A 15,209-nucleotide genomic window follows, 5' to 3' on the forward strand; every position below is an offset into this window, starting at 1 on the left:
TTTTTATTTTTATTTTTATTTTTATTTTTATTTTTATTTTTATTTTTATTTTTATTTTTATTTTTATTTTTATTTTTATTTTTATTTTTATTTTTTTCCTGCTCGTGACCCTTACCATTTTTTCCCCCCCCTCCCCCTGCCTGGAGACGATTGATCAGTTTGGTTTACAAGGGCAACGCGTCGTGTGCCCTTGTTCCCCAGGATGTCCCCATGGAGAACCGTGGACCTCCGGGGCTGCTGCGTTGCAGGCACTGCCTGCTCAAGATGGGATTTTTGGGAGCAAAGGGGTCATGTCTCGAAAATATTTGGCCTATTTTATATTTTCTTCAGCTGCTGCGTTGAGGTTATTTATTAACTCCAGAAGTAACGAGCAGCGAGTGCTGCTCTGCAGGTCACCCCAGGGGCTGCCTTGGCCCTTGAGCTTCCCAAGGCTTGGAGAGCTTCCACATCCATTGTTTAGGGAGGGGAGTCCCCAGCGAGCTGCCCCCCATCTTGCCCCGGCACCTTGAAAGCGAGCTGAGGTTTAAACCCTCCTCCCTTCCACTGCGCTGGCCGACGGGAGCGGGAAATCCTGCTTTCCGAGCTGCCTCGCTCTGGTCTCCGCTGCCGTTTTGCCCGTCGTGCGCTTCCTCTGGCGGGGTTTTGGCCAGTCCTCGCTTTTGCCGCCTGACGTCGTGTCCTGTCCCTTGCAGTACCTGCTGAAAGCCAGCGAGAGCCAGATGAAGCAAGGCCCCGCTTTCCTGCAGAGCCTCATCGAGTTTTTCCACGCGCAGCACAAGTAGGTGCTGCTCGCGGCGAGCCCGCGGCAGCGGGGAAGTGGGACGGGGAGGATGCGATGGCACGTCCGTGCTTGGGGTCCGGCGCCGGCCATCCGGCCTCGGCTCAGCACGGACCCTCGGGAGATGAGGGATGAGCTTCTATGGAACGCAAGGCCAGTCCCATGTCCCCAGATATTTGGGCTGTCCTAACCCCTTGGGACAGGGGGACCTTCAGCAGTGTCTCTAGGTCTAGCAAGAGAGCCCCAGAGTGAAAGCAGCTTCCTGGGGGGTTGCTCATTTCTCTGGGCATGTTTTTTTTCTGAATAATCTCTTTTTTTTTTTTTCTCCATCCTCCCCATTTGCATCTCTCCTTAACTGAATGAAATAAATGCACAGTTTCTTCCAAGATGGCTGGAAGGCTGCCCAGAACCTCTACCCCTTCATCGAGAAGCTCGCCGTGTCCCTCCACGCAGTAAGTCCCCCATCCTCCTGCCCAGTGCTGCTCAGACGAGCAGCTAAGAGGTCACGTTTTCCTCTTGGGACGGTGCCTGCCGGCCCCCCRCGCCAGCTCCTGGTACTGAGAACGCATTCATTCAGCACAGCAGTGAGCGCGGCCGCTTCTCTTCCCAGCTGCACCAGGCTCAGGAGGAGGAGGTGAAGCAGCTCACGCGGACACGCGATTCCCTGCGGAGCATCCTGCAGCTCGAGAGCAGAGAGGTGGGAGCCGGGGCAGGAGCGGCAGGGACGGGGAGGCTGGGGAYTGACAGAGGCACCCGCAGGGGTGGCAGGGCAGGGGGTCTGGGCAACACCGGGACAGGAGCTGGCCTGTCCTGATGGGCACGGACCCGGTGTCCACGCAGCGGCCTCCAGCTCTGGCATGGACAGCACAACAGCTTCTCACTCCTTTTAACAGCTTCTTTATTTATTATTATTTATTTATTTCCCCTCCTGGTGAGCTCAGGAAAACCTGAGCAGGAAGAACTCTGGCAACGGCTACAGCATCCACCAGCACCAAGGGAACAAGCAGTACGGGACGGAGAAGTCGGGGTTCCTGTACAAGAAGAGCGATGGGTGAGGGCCGGTCCCAGCCCCGGGGAGCAATGGGCAGAGCGGTGGTGGTTGGGGTGGTGACGGGAGCGCTCGGGCCGGGCAATGATTCCTCTCCCCTGTCTCAGGATTCGGAAAGTGTGGCAGAAGAGGAAGTGTGGCGTCAAGTACGGGTGTCTCACCATCTCCCACAGCACGGTAGGCAACGGCACTGCTGTCCGGCCCGCTTGTGTGCGGACCTTGTCCTTGGGGAACGTGACCGCAAAGTCTCCTCTCCTTCCCATCTGCCAGAGGATCCCCTGTTTAGCTGCAAAGTCCCAACTACACCCCATGGGTTGTGTCAGGAAAACAAGCCACCGCTAGACCATGGCTTCCAAGTAACGCCAGCCCACGTGGGGTAGACGTTTTCTGTAGGACCCACCTGGTCCTTGAATGTGTCCTTTGGGTGTTGTTGGTTTGAGGTCAGGTTTAGTTGTGCCCACGCTGGCTTAAAACCTCACCTGGAGAAGCGGGGGCTCGGCAGTGCCCGAGCCCAGGCCTGGGATTACCCGGTGGGAGCCCCTTGCTCGGCTCGCATCGCTTGTCCTCTATGTTTCCCCAGCATGGGAGGGCGGGTGCTGGGAGGCAGGTGTTTTGGCGSGGCACGAGTTGGGTGTTGAGCTCCCAGATGGGTGTGGAGCTCCCAGGTGGGTGTTGAGCTTCCAGACTAGGCCAAAGGGGACAGGGGATTGCGGAGGAGGCTGCCGCCCTCTGGAGACRGAGGCTCTGAACTGCACAGAGCCAGGAGGACGGGACATGGCATCTCCTGCAACGTGGCCTGGCCAAGACCTTCTGCAAAGGGAGCTTGCCGGGCTCCGAGAGCATCCGCCTGGCACTGTCATCCCAACGGGATCAAGAGGCACAGGGACTGCCTGGGGCTGGTGGCCCTCCTGCTGATAGGGCGGCTGCTGTAGGAGGCACATCATGGATGTGGTGATGGATGCCCATCCCGAAGCGCATCCCAAGAGCAGCAGCTCATCCCGCATTCCAGCTCCCTTCCCAGCCCAGCCCTCTCATGTGCCTCTGTCCTTGCTGCCCACAGATCAACCGGCCCCCAGTCAAACTGAACCTCCTGACCTGCCAGGTGCGGCCTCACGCTGAGGAGAAGAAGTGCTTTGACCTGGTGACACGTGAGTGACCGGGAGGGAGGGAGGGAGGGAGGTTCCAGCGCCGCACATGCCGCTTGCTCCGTCATCCCTCTTGCTAGGGCGCATGGGTGGCTGCATGGCCGGGATTTTCCCCGGCGTTTCCATGTGGAGGCGGCGAGGGGCAGGAGTGTTGCCATCTGCAGCGCGGCCGCCTCCACGTCAGCTCCCTTTGCTGCGGGAGTTTCTCCAGACCAGCCCCAGCAGGTTTTCCCAGCTCCCCATGGCGTTGTGCCAAGGGGCCCGGGCGCACTTTGCCCTTCGAATCCAACTGGGTGTCTCCTGGGCTGCCTCTATGCAGGAAGGACAAATCCTTCCAAGGAATAGGGTGGGACTGGGCAGACAGGAACCTCATGAGGTTCAACAAGGACAAGGGCAGGGTCCTGCGTGTGGGCAAGAATAACCCCAGGCACCAGGACAGATGAGAGAGAGAGTTGGAGAGCAGCTCTGCAGAGAGGGACCTGGGAGTCCTGGTTGACAAGTTAAACATGGGGCAGCAAGGCCCCTGTGGCCAAGGAGGCCAATGGGCTCCTGGCTGCATCAGGAAGCCTGCAGGTTGATGGAGGGGATCCTGCCCCTCTGCTCAGCTCTGGSGAGGCCAAACCTGGAGCACCGGGGSCAGCTCTGGACTCCCCGGGACAAGAGGAACGTGGAGCTGCTAGAGAGGGGCCAGCGGAGAGTGACAAAGATGATTAAGGGGTTGGAACATCTCTCATATGAGGAGAGACTGAGTGAGTTGGGCCTGTTCAGCTTGGAGAAGAGAAGGCTGAGAGGGGATCTGATCAACATGTCTAAGTTCACGAAGGGAGAATGTTGGGAAGAAGGGGCCAAGCTCTTCTCATTGGTGACCAGTGACAGGACAAGGGGAAATGGGTGTAAGTTGAAACACAGGAAGTTCCATCTCTATGTGAGGAGGAACTGCTTTCCTGTGAGGGTGACAGAACTGTGGCACAGGCTTCCCAGGGAGGCTGTGGAGGCTCCTTCTCTGGAGATCTTCCAAACCCAYCTGGATGCGACCGAGTGCCCCGTGCTCTGGGTGTCCCTGCTTGAGCAGGAAGATTTGACTAGATGATCCCTAGAGGTTCCTTCCAACCTTGAACATTCTGTGATTCTGTGGATCTATCACGGTGAAGACATTTGTGACCCAAAGGAGAGTGTGCAGCAAGGATGTGGTGATGCCAGTGTGACATACCGTGATTATTTTTTTTTCTTTTAATGCAACCCTTTGGAGTCATTTCAGACCCTCTCCTGGGCTCTCCTGAACCTCCCCCTCAACTTTTTCTCCCCTCCTCCTCCCTGCAGACAACAGGACCTATCACTTCCAAGCGGAGGATGAGCAGGAGTGTGTTGTGTAAGTGAAGTGGCCCTTCCCTGTCCTGTGAGGGGGGCATCACGAGTGGGCAAAGGCTCCACTTTAAACCCCCCATCATGGGTGAAGCAGCTGCCTTGGGTGCGGGAGATGGGGCTCCTGCTTCAGGCTGGGCAAACTCCTCCCTTCTCCATATGCCCTTGTTGCCCCTGGGAGCATTGGGCGCAGCGTGGCGGCGGGTGGCCTGAGCTCGTCTCCCCGCTGCCCAGCTGGGTGTCGGTGCTGCAGAACAGCAAGGACGAGGCGCTGAGCAACGCCTTCAAGGGCGAGCCTGATGGCAGCGCAGCGGCAGCGGGCGCTGCGGCCGGTGGAGCCGTGCAGGAGCTCACCAGGCTGGTCCTTGGCGAGGTGAAGAACATGCCGGGGAACAAGCAGTGCTGTGACTGCGGCGCCCCAGGTGGGTCCGGGCTCCCGCTGGTGGCCCTGCGGATGGGGAGAGGACCTGGGCTTCTGCAAATGCCGCTCTGGGGCGATGTGCACTGAGAGCGTCCCCCATCTCATGGCTTTCCCCATGGCACTGGGGACGTGGTGGTGGCACTGAGCCCGCCTGTGGCCCCCCGCAGATCCCACCTGGCTTTCCACCAACCTGGGCATCCTGACATGCATTGAGTGCTCGGGCATCCACCGCGAGCTCGGCGTGCACTACTCCCGCATCCAGTCGCTCACGCTGGACGTGCTCAGCACCTCCGAGCTGCTGGTAGGTGCCTCCCTGAGCCCGGCTGCTCCCGCTGCCGGAGCCGGGAACGCAGCCCTGGGCACGCGCTTTGCTGAGGAGGGCAGTGCTGGGACCTCTGCTAAGAGTAGCTGCCCCCGTGGATCCTTCCTGTGGAGGGAGATCCCGGGAAGATGCTGGTGCAGGGAAAGCTGCTCGGAGTTGAGCAGGGCTGGGGGTTGATGAGTCCTGAAGTGCCAGGGCAGGTCATGGGCACAGCATCCTCTCTGCCCTCACTGTCCCGTGTCCCTTTGCCACCCAGCTGGCCACCAGCATCGGGAACAGCCGCTTCAACGAGATCATGGAGGCCACGCTGCCCACACAGGACAGCCCCAAGCCCACAGCCAGCAGCGACATGTGAGTCGGGTGGCACGAGGATGTGGTGTCTTGCCCTGGAGGGGGCCCASTGCTTGGTGGGGAGCTGCCCCTCTCCGGGTGCTGCCCATCCCATGCTGGGCCTCGGAGCAGGAGACGCGGGGCAGCGCTGGCCCGTGTGCGCTCCCTCTGACGCCGCTGCCACTCCCGCAGGAACGCCCGCAAGGAGTTCATCACGGCCAAGTACGTGGAGCGGCGCTACGTGCACAAGGGCGGCCGGCACAGCCCGCAGCGCCTCTGCGAGGCCATTCGTGCCCGGGACCTGCTGGCYCTGCTCCGAGCCTTCGCCGAGGGCCACGACCTCAGCAAGCCCCTGGCGAGCCCCGAGGGCCAGGTACGTTGCCCGCAGAGCGCGTCCTGTAGCGAAGCAGGGGTGCTTCCTGCCTCCTCTTTGCTCCGGGCGCCGCGGGGTGCTGAGGCCGGCGCTCTCCACCCTGGCAGGAGCAGGGCGAGCTGCCGCTGCACATGGCCGTGCGCTGCGCGGACCGGACCTCGCTGCCGCTCGTGGACTTCATCATCCAGAACGCGTGCGTGGTGCCCCCAGCGCGGGTGGGTGGGCGGCACAGGTCGGGGGCACCACGGGCACCCAGAGGCTCTTGGGCTGCTCCCGGCCTTGAGTTTCTTGCCCGTGGCTCGGCGCAGGGGGACGCTGGACCGGGTGACGCAGGAGGGGAACACAGCTCTGCACTATGGTGCCTTCTACAACCAGCCCAACTGCCTCAAGCTGCTGCTCAAAGGCAAAGCCGCCTTTGCTATGGGTACGGGCCCCTGTGCAGCTTTGGGCGCCCTTCCCATGGGCACCTCCTGGGGGATTTGAGTAGGGGGGGCATCATTTCATGTGCATCGCTCCCTGGCGCAGTGAATGCAGCGGGTGAGACAGCTCTGGATGTGGCCAGGAGGCTCAAGCACACCGAGTGCGAGGAGCTGGTAGGTGCATGGGGGGCACCCAGGGATGGGCTAAGGGGCCCATGACAGCCATCGCTGAGCCCCCCGGCCYGGGGCCACCCCCGCAGCTGGAGCAGGCGCAGGCGGGGAAGCTCTCGCTGCAGGTGCACGTGGACTACGACTGGGAGCCGCCCGCCGACTTCCCCTATGACAGCGAGGACGAGCTCGAGGAGAAGGTACCGGGCTCAGCGGCACCCGCTGCGGGGTGGCTTGGTGGGGGTGTAAGTGGCCGTCGGGGCACACTTCCCCCCCAGGTGAGCCCCTTGCAGCGCTCCTCGCAAGGGCCCTCGCTGCCGGCTGGCGGCGCTGCCGGGAGCCGCTGGAGCGGCGTGGGCATGGACGTCACCAACAGGACCTACGAGAGCGTCGTGGTGGCCGTGCGGCCGGTGCCGCGGCGCGCGCACAGCGAGGAGGCGCCGCCGCCGCTGCCCCTCAAGAACCCGGCGCGCGCCGCGCCCCGCGCCAGGGCCACCGCCGGTGAGACGGGCACATTCGGGGTGGAGCGCGGGTGCCTTGCGCGGCGGCAGCGCCCCGCTGCAGTCTGCTCTTTCCGGAGCACTGCTACGSTCCGGCATCACCCCCCTGCTCCATCCAACGCATGTCCGTGCTCTGCGCTCCCCAGAGCGCCCTGAGCTCCCCCGGCAAGCCTCGGAGCCGCACTGCCCCAGCCTGCCTCAGGTGCCGGTGTCCTGGAGCGGCCCCTGCGCCAGCGCCCCAGGCACCCTGGATGTCCCGGCCGGGCACCTGGTCCCCGTGSCCCACAGCCCCCCAGAGAGCCGGCGTGCAGCGTACTGGGAGACCCGCTCGGAGCCGGAGAGTGGCGGCACGTGGAGGGCGCCCGAGCCGGGACAGCTGCCGGGGCCACCRCCAGCCCCTGATGTCCTGCAGCTGCCCCCTGTGAAGTTCAGGTGGGGACACGAGCCTGGGTGGGCTATGGGGGTGGCACCGAGGCTTTGAACCCTGCTGGTCACCCGTGGGGCCTGGGCCACCCTACCTGCTTCCCAGGTGTCCCCTCCCCACTGCCACTGTGGTGTCCGCTCTGTGGTGACCCTCTGTGGGTAAGGAGTGCAGCCTCGGGATGCCGGATTGTCCATCAACATTAGCATCAGCTGGGAGGAGATCCTGGGATTGGGAGCCCATGGAATTTGCCAGGGTTTTGTTGTTTGTTTGTTTGTTTTCCAGCTTTTTTTTGGGGGATGGAATGGGGTGGGAGGGGACAGGGCATGGAAGGGGATGAGCTGGAGTAACCCATGGGGCAACTGTCCCTCAGCATTTGCTTGGGGCTGCGGTTGGGAGCAAGGACCGTGGTCCCGTGGGTCCCACCCCAGCGAGGGAGTCTCTTGACACTGTCCCTGTGCTCCCCGGCAGCTCCGAGTGCACCCGCTCCTACCGCCGCATCAGCAGCGCTGGGGGCAAGGGTGCCTCGGCCGCCTCCCTTCCGAGCCCCGAAGAGCCCGTGCCAGGCAAGGCCCCCCCTGTGCCCATGCCCAGGCGCTTTGCTCCGGTAGGTGTCATGGGCTGGGGCCTCTCCTCCCTGCGCCAAGGGGTCGGGTGGCGGCGAGGGGCCTGGCACAAGGCGTCCCCTGCCCTCTCTGCTCACGCTGCTGCTTGCAGGCCAAGGGGCGGCAGAAGCGGGTCAGGGCGCTGGCCGACTGCAAGGGTGACAAGGCCCGCRCGCTGACCTTCTCCAAGGGCGAGGTGATCGTGGTGACGCGCGAGGAGGACGAGCAGAGCTGGGTGAGCGCCGCCCGCCGCGGCCTCCTCCATGCACGGCCCACTGCGGCCTCCTGATGCCACTTTCTGCATCCCCAGGTTGGCTTCATTGAGGGCGATGGCTCCCGTACGGGTGTCTTTCCAGCCAGCTTCGTCCACCTTTTGCAGGAGTGACTGGGCTGCCCCTTGTCCCCCTGCGCCCGTGCCCGTGGGAGCTGGGACCTGGCTGGCCTTGCCCCTGGAGACCTGCAGAACCAGGGCACGAGGGCCAAGTGCCTCCGTCCATCCCTGTCCCGCTCTCCACATGCTGGAGGCTGGAACCTGGGGTCGCCCGGTGCCCCTGCCTGCTGCCCCGGATGGGGGCCTGGATCTGCCCCAGCCTGGGGACAGTGTCCCACAGGTGGTGACTCCGAAGGGGCTGCAGAGCTAGCACAGAGAACRGACGCACTTGCTGCATGTGTGGAATGAGTGTTCGGCGCTTGCCGGGGCACCTTTCTCCCTTAGCAGCCTGCGCTGCCTCCAAGGAGGGGGTCCCCCTCCCTTTAGCCCCATCAGGCGAATGGAGCCACCCCCTGGGATGGGGTGTCACCGCCGGACCCCCGAGGCTCCTGTCCCTCAAGCGCTGGGGGTATGCTGCTGGGTGACAGCCCCCAGCTCAGGCAGGAGGGGTGCTGAGAAGGYGGGAGGCCCCCCAGCCACTCCTTGAGGACCATCTCGGGCCTTTTTAGGGACCAATATTTGCCCAGGCCGCTGTCAGATGGCTGCCCTGGTGCCCCACTGTGATTTCATCCCCGTGCCCGTCCCCTTTCTTGGCAAACGGTTCATCTCGGAAAACCGTCCTTTTTTTTTTTGTAAAGAGCAACCTTTCCTCTCTTGGGTTCCCAATAAAGCCGTTGGTTTTGTAGCGGGGCCGTGTCCTTGCCGGGGCGCGCGGCGCGGTGCCCGCTGCGCTCAACGCACCCTTTGTTGGCGCGGGCGCCTCGGGGCTGGCACGGGCGCCGTCGCCTCTGCCCTCCAGCCCCTTATCTCCGCCTGCAGCTGCTCCTGCCGGCACGGCGGGGTGCTGGCGGCGGGGGGGTCTCCCCGCCCGTTCCCGGGGTCCCTGTGGGTGGCGCCCTGGCCCCCCAGGCCGGGCTCCCGCCCCGCGCTCCGGGCCCGCTGGGCGCTCGCGGCCCCTTCGGGCCCTCCCCCGCCGCGATCCGCCCGCCCGGCCGCGGTCCGTAACTGGCCGGGGCCGCTCCTCCTCCCTGCTGCGCTCCCGGACCTGCCTCCCGCCCGTCCCGTCCCGTCCCGTCCCGTCCCGTCCTGTCCCGTCCCTTCCCCGCCTTTCCCCCCGTTTTCCTGCCCGCCGCCCCCCAGCCGGGGCGCAGCCGGGTGCCCTGAGACCCCCCCCGCAACCCTCCATGTCCCCAGAGTCGCGGCGCTCGTTGGGCCGCCGAGAATGGGACCGGCCGAGGAGCTGGTGCGGATCGCCAAGAAACTGGATAAGATGGTGGCCAGGAAGAGCACGGTGAGGCGGGCGGGGGGCGTGGGCGAGAGTTTGCACGCGTGGGCGAGAGTTTGCACGCGTGKGCRMGMRTKTGCACGCGTGTGYAYGCGTGTGCGGGCGGAAAACTGCAACGTGGAGCAGGGCAAGGGGAGGGACAGAAGCCTCGCGGCGATGGGAGGGAGGAAGAGGGGGGGCTGCTTTGCCCTTCCTCCTGCTGCTGCCGCAGCCCAGCGGGGGCCGCGGGGGTCCCCGCTTTGCAGAGCCCCACGGCCCGGCCGCATTGAGCCCCCGTGCCCGTCGTGCAGCWCCCCGCGCTGCCCCCGGCCGGGTTGGCCCTGCTGGGCGACACAAGCGCCCGGGGGCGACAGGTGCCTGGCCCGGGCCCAGCCTCGGGAACCTGATCCGGGCTGGGGACGGAGCCCGCACAGGGCTGGGAACGTGTCCCTTGCACATGGGAGCCGTGTCCTTTGCACAAGTGCGTCTTGTGGCCATTGCACGAGCGTGTGCCAYGTTCCTTGCACGAGCGTGTGCCACGTTCCTTGCATGAGCGTGTGCCATGTTCCTTGCACGAGCGTGTGCCACGTTCCTTGCACGCATACGTGCAGAGCCTCCTGCCCGGGCCAGCGTGTCTCCATACCGGGCTGCCGAGTCCTGCACCCGCCTTTGCCCCCTTCCCGCCGGGTGCAGATCCGTGCTGGCATCTGGTTGCAGCCAGGCCAGCAGAGCCCGGCCCTTGGGGTTAATATTTGACCACTGCGGGCAGTCTTTGCCCGCGGGAGGGCAGCCTACCGGGCAGGGAGGTGGGCACAGCCTCGAGCCCCTGCCCTGGGGCTGTTGGCAGAGTTGGCGGCCGTGCTGCCCATCTCGTCCCGCAGCCTCCGAGCTGCTCCCCGCTCCTTGACGTGCTGCAGAGCGGCAGAACGTGGCTCTTGCCCGCRGAGCTTCGTGTCCAGGGAATGCAGGGGCCACATCCCGGGAGCTGCTCTCACCCAAGCCTTGGCCACGCGGGGCTGGTGGCTTCCAAGCGCCGTCCCCGCTGGGGACAGAGATGTGTGGCTCCATGTACCCACCACGATTACCTGGGCACTTGCTTAGGTTTATCTGGGACTAAAAATATCTGGGAGGAAAACGACCCCGTTGGGATGTGGGCCCGGCTATATTTAACGCCGCAGATGCTGCAGGGCCAGGGGCTGTGCAGAGCTGGGAGCTGCTCCATCTCGTCCCAGGGACCTGCCTTCCSTACAGATTATCTTTTATTTTCTCATCTTGAAGCAGGTAGGAAAAGAGGGCAGCAGTTGACGCGGCCAGTGAAAGGGCTTCCAGCCCTTAGGGCTGCAGGACTCCATGGCCAGTGTTGAGAGGAAGCTGAGGCTCGTGCCCGGCTGGCCGTGGTCAYGTCTGTCCCTGCCTGTCCCTCCTGCCTGCTCTGCAGGTCACCCCGATGAGAGGCATGGGGCCACCTGGGATGTACCCCCAGCTGGTGGCCTTCGCCGGGGACGGGAGGGCTGGGGRAAACGGCTCTCTCCTGCAGAGCCATGGGGCTTCCTGTGAGCTCCTCAACATCTCTCGTGGCTTCGTGTTGCTCCAGGAAGGGGCCTTGGATCTGCTCAAGTCACTGACCAGCTACACGATGACCATCCCGCTGCTGCAGGTGAGAGAGACGGCGGGCGGGTGGTGGCCCTGCAGTGGCGGGGACCTTCCCTCCTGCCCGTTSCCGCTCACGCGCCTGGGTCCGCACTGGAGGCTAAGGCTGTGGAGCCTCTTCCCTCTCCCTAATGCTGATCCGTGTGCTTGTGCAGACGACGCGCATCGGGGTAGCTGTCAACTCGGTGAGGAAACACTGCGCGGACGAGCAGGTGGTGGCCTCGGCCAAGGTCCTCATCAAGAACTGGAAGCGGCTGCTGGGTGAGCAATGCCCAGGACACTGACCCCGGGGTGTCCTGGTCCCCTGAGCCCCAAATCACTTCTGCATTGGGGCTATGGAGAGTGAGGGTGGGATCAAGCTCCCAAGGTTGGTGCTGCCACCTCCCGTCTGCTTGGGATGCGGCTCCTGGGCGGCCCAGCACTGATTTAATCCACGTCCCCTCTGTCCTCCAGACTCCTCCACAATGCCCAAGAAGGAGAAGGAGGTGGACGGGGAGAAGAAGAAGGAGAAAGGGCAGGATTTTCCCAGCTGGTCCAGCGAAGGGGCGAACTCACACCTGGCAAAACATGGCAAGAACCCCCCCGAGAAGCCCAGGGAGAAACACAAGGAGAGGTGGGGGCTGGCACACGCACTGGTGACACCCTGCTGGGGTGGCCTTGGGGACACTGGGGACACCGGTGGAGGGAGGGCTGATCCCCACGTGCTGTTCCAGCACCGCTGTCCCCCCAGGACGCCTGGCAAGCCTGGCTTGCCCGTGGCCAAAGCCCTGACACCAGGGCGGAGAGGGCAGGAGCAGGGGTGGCTCTGGGACGTGGGCATGGGCACGTGGGTGCCTTTGGAGCTGGGGGATGCGGCCCATCCCGCTCAGCGTGTCCCTCCTCATCCTTGCGCTCTTGCAGCAGGACCCTGCYAAGCGCCGCGAAGACGTCGCCTCCGCACGGCAAGAAGGAGAGGTGGGTGCTGGGGCGCAGAGGGGCTGCGGCCTCCCCAGGGCCACGCAGRGGTGTGGGGGTCCCCAGAGCCACCGGGGAGCCCCTCTCATGTGTGGCTCTGCTCCCCGGGCCCCTCCAGGAGAGGCTCTGCGGATGCGAGGGGCTCTGCTGCCGTCTCCTCCTCTTCCTCTCCACAGAAGAGGCCGTCGGGGGAGAGGTGAGGAAGGAGGGAATTAGGAAATGTCCTTACCTGGCAATAGGGATATTCTGGGCAGCTGGTGGGCGAAGGGCTGCATTGCTGGTGGTGCAGCTGGYGCCCGTGGGGTGGGGGTACCCCTGCTGCGGGGCCCTGCTGCTTGGTGAGGGGGTACTGCCCCTTGCGTGGGGCAGCGGGAGGAGGCTGCCAGCCTGGATCCCTCTCTGGGCCCTGGGAGATCCCTGCCTGGAGCAAATCCTCCTGCCTGGGGGTCCCTGCTGCACCCGAGCCTGCCTGCGTTGCCCGAGCCTCCTGGGGCGTGTGGTGCCCTGTGTGCCCCTGCGGTGCCACTGTCCCCGCCGCGTGTCCCAGCAGAGCCTCCGCGGGCTCCAGCCCTTCGCCTGCTCCCACTGGCACCCGGAGAGGCTCCAGTGACGCCAAAGAGGAGAGGTAGGAAGCGGGGCAGGGATGCGCCTGCACATGGGCTGGGCTCCTGCGGCCCCGTGACCGCCGCGACCTGCCCGCTGCAGAGCCGGGAGCAGCAAGGGCCGAGCGGAAGCGGCGCGGAYGCCGGGCAGCCCCGCTCCGTCCCCCACCGCCTGCCTCCTGTCCCGCTGCTTCCTCACGGGGGACCCGGTGCGGGACAAGTGCGTGGAGATGCTGGCGGCGGCGCTGCGCGTGGACGGTGAGCGGGCGCCGCGTGCGACGGGCCCCTGCCGCCCGGCGCAGCCTCATCCGGCCTCCCTGCCCCGTAGGTGACTACCAGGAGCTGGGCGTCAACTGCGAGAAGCTGGCGGCTGCCATTGAGGAGCATATCCTGTGGGACGCGGGGGGACCCGCCGCCGTGGCCTGGAGGGGCCGGGGGCATCGCCGCTGCCCGGGGTGCAGGGGTGGCAGGGCGCGAGGCGGCGGTGACGGGCTCTGCTGGGACCCGCGGGGCCGTTGCCTGCAGTGCCAGCGAGCGGCACCGAGGTGCAGCCCAGCACGGCCCAGCCCGAGCTGCTGGTGTGGTCTGCAGGCTCCGAGGCTGCTGGGGTGGGAGCAGGCTGAGCTCCCTGCTGCTCCCCAGGCTCCTGGTGGGGTGATGGTCCCYGCTGTCCCACACTTGCAGGGGGATGCGAAAGAGCATCCCAAATCCCAAACCCCAAGCTGAGCATGGCCTTRAACTCCCAAAGAGGGAAGCCCTGGCACGTGTTCTTGTGAAATGTGGCCTCCCCCTTTGAAATSTGGCCACCGCCAAGTGGCCTTAGCCCCAGTGATGACCACGCAGAGCTTGCAGAGCGGCARCTGGTGCCCGGGCGCTGGCGTCTCCACCGCGCTGTGCCGTGGATTCCTTGACGGGCAGCACAAATCTTCCAGGAGCTGAAGAGCACGGACATGAAGTACCGCAACCGGGTGAGGAGCCGCATCAGCAACCTCAAGGACCCCAAGAACCCCAACCTGCGGAGGAACGTGCTGTGCGGGGCCATCGCGCCCGCCCTCATCGCTCGCATGACCGCTGAGGTGTGTGGAGGGACGGGGCCTGTGTCCAGGGTGACCCACAAGATGGGGAGCGGGGATGGAGCCTTCTTGGCTCCCCAAAATCCACTCAYGAGGGGAGACCCAAAGGCCAGCTGGGTCTTGGCTTGGTGGTGCCCATGTGGTGCATGGGCTTGTCCCACTACATGGAGCAAAATAACCATCTGTCAGACCCAAGGAGCCTCATGGGTCCATGGCTTTCTGGTAAAACTCTTGGTGGGTCCAAACCTTTGGAGATGGTGTTCACTTGAACATAAGGAGGTGGCATCAGCCTGAAAACTTTAGGTGCTGCTCCCCTGGAGCTCTRGGACCAGGACAAATCATTGCAGTCACTAACCAGCACCTGAGGATGGGCTGGTCCATTCCCAGGGGGCAAATTTGGAGCTGGTGCGATGGGGCGAGTGGTGGCATCTTGGGCTTACCTGCAACCAGGACAGCTGCCTTGGGCACAGGTCSCTCCTCTGACCGTGGCCACCACTTGTGGCAGGAGATGGCCAGTGACGAGCTGAAGGAGCTGAGGAATGCCATGACCCTGGAAGCCATCCGCGAGCACCAGATGGCCAAGACGGGCGGCACCGTCACCGACCTCTTCCAGTGTGGCAAGTGCAAGAAGAAGAACTGCACCTACAACCAGGTGAGCCCCTCAGCACTACCCGGGGCCTGGGGGGTCTCCCTGTCTCCGTGGTTCAAGGACAGTGCAGGGGCTCTGCTGACCTGTCCCCCGTCCCGTCCCCAGGTGCAGACACGGAGTGCGGACGAGCCCATGACGACCTTTGTGCTGTGCAACGAGTGCGGGAACCGCTGGAAGGTCGGCGCTGGCAGCGGGAAGGGATGTGCGGGTGTCCCCAGGGTGCCCAGATCTGCTCTCCCTGCCGTGTGGGTGGCTCCTGCGGGTGCAGGGGGGCGCCGGGGGCAGCTCTGGGCTCACCCTCCTCCTCACTTCTCCCGCAGTTCTGCTGACGGCGCCGCCTGTGCTGCACATGGATGGAGAGGCCGCGGCTGGAGCCCCGGCAAGGGACACATCCGCACGTGGAGGGCGGCTCTGCCCCTGCTGGCAGTGGGGCTTGGGGGGCCGGYGCCTGGGGGACTGTGGGGCCCTGCACATGTTGGCACCGGGGGCTGTTCTCTCTGTCCAGGGGGGTGGCAAGGGGCTCCCCTCGAATCCCGCTTGCCCCTCTCCTAAACGCTGGCTGAGCTCGCGGGGCCATTGTGGGGACACCCCYGCTGCCCCTCCGTGCAGTGACATCCAGGAACTGCGTCCCCGGGAAGGGGCTGGCACTGCGGCAAAGCACGTGGGGAGCGACCCTCCGGCTGGAGCAATAAAGG

At 64.6% G+C, this 15,209-nt stretch overlaps 2 protein-coding genes across 4 annotated transcripts in view; both read left to right on the forward strand.

The window, feature by feature from the left end:
• ASAP3 (ArfGAP with SH3 domain, ankyrin repeat and PH domain 3) overlaps positions 1–8,564 on the forward strand; it is a 14,538-nt gene extending 5,974 nt beyond the window's left edge. The window contains exons 7-26 of the mRNA XM_026044662.1: positions 693–778; positions 1,155–1,230; positions 1,389–1,475; positions 1,720–1,829; positions 1,934–2,003; positions 2,887–2,974; positions 4,292–4,340; positions 4,568–4,755; positions 4,922–5,055; positions 5,333–5,427; positions 5,599–5,779; positions 5,887–5,972; positions 6,088–6,203; positions 6,305–6,372; positions 6,459–6,566; positions 6,645–6,867; positions 7,013–7,298; positions 7,759–7,894; positions 8,005–8,127; positions 8,203–8,564. Of these exons, the coding sequence (XP_025900447.1) occupies positions 693–778; positions 1,155–1,230; positions 1,389–1,475; positions 1,720–1,829; positions 1,934–2,003; positions 2,887–2,974; positions 4,292–4,340; positions 4,568–4,755; positions 4,922–5,055; positions 5,333–5,427; positions 5,599–5,779; positions 5,887–5,972; positions 6,088–6,203; positions 6,305–6,372; positions 6,459–6,566; positions 6,645–6,867; positions 7,013–7,298; positions 7,759–7,894; positions 8,005–8,127; positions 8,203–8,277 (2,385 nt within the window). The 3' untranslated portion in view covers positions 8,278–8,564. The remainder of the gene's footprint in view (positions 1–692; positions 779–1,154; positions 1,231–1,388; positions 1,476–1,719; positions 1,830–1,933; positions 2,004–2,886; positions 2,975–4,291; positions 4,341–4,567; positions 4,756–4,921; positions 5,056–5,332; positions 5,428–5,598; positions 5,780–5,886; positions 5,973–6,087; positions 6,204–6,304; positions 6,373–6,458; positions 6,567–6,644; positions 6,868–7,012; positions 7,299–7,758; positions 7,895–8,004; positions 8,128–8,202) is intronic.
• A 966-nt stretch (positions 8,565–9,530) lies between these two features.
• TCEA3 (transcription elongation factor A3) lies at positions 9,531–15,209 on the forward strand. 3 transcript variants are annotated; one of them, XM_026044649.1, is made up of 13 exons: positions 9,531–9,613; positions 11,181–11,243; positions 11,392–11,497; positions 11,690–11,849; positions 12,137–12,190; positions 12,309–12,386; positions 12,738–12,815; positions 12,896–13,050; positions 13,121–13,177; positions 13,714–13,868; positions 14,371–14,517; positions 14,620–14,691; positions 14,835–15,209. In XM_026044649.1, exons 1-13 carry the CDS (start codon positions 9,545–9,547, stop codon positions 14,841–14,843), a joined length of 1,203 nt encoding a protein of 400 aa, XP_025900434.1. In that variant the 5' UTR covers positions 9,531–9,544; the 3' UTR covers positions 14,844–15,209. The 3 variants fall into 3 exon arrangements, with proteins under 3 accessions (XP_025900434.1, XP_025900435.1, XP_025900436.1); XM_026044650.1 differs by having other exon boundaries at positions 12,741–12,815; XM_026044651.1 differs by having other exon boundaries at positions 12,140–12,190.

This window comes from Nothoprocta perdicaria, unplaced genomic scaffold (assembly GCF_003342845.1).
Source record: "Nothoprocta perdicaria isolate Ctin4 unplaced genomic scaffold, notPer1 scaffold_375, whole genome shotgun sequence".
In the NCBI taxonomy this organism is placed as follows: Eukaryota; Metazoa; Chordata; class Aves; order Tinamiformes; family Tinamidae; genus Nothoprocta; species Nothoprocta perdicaria.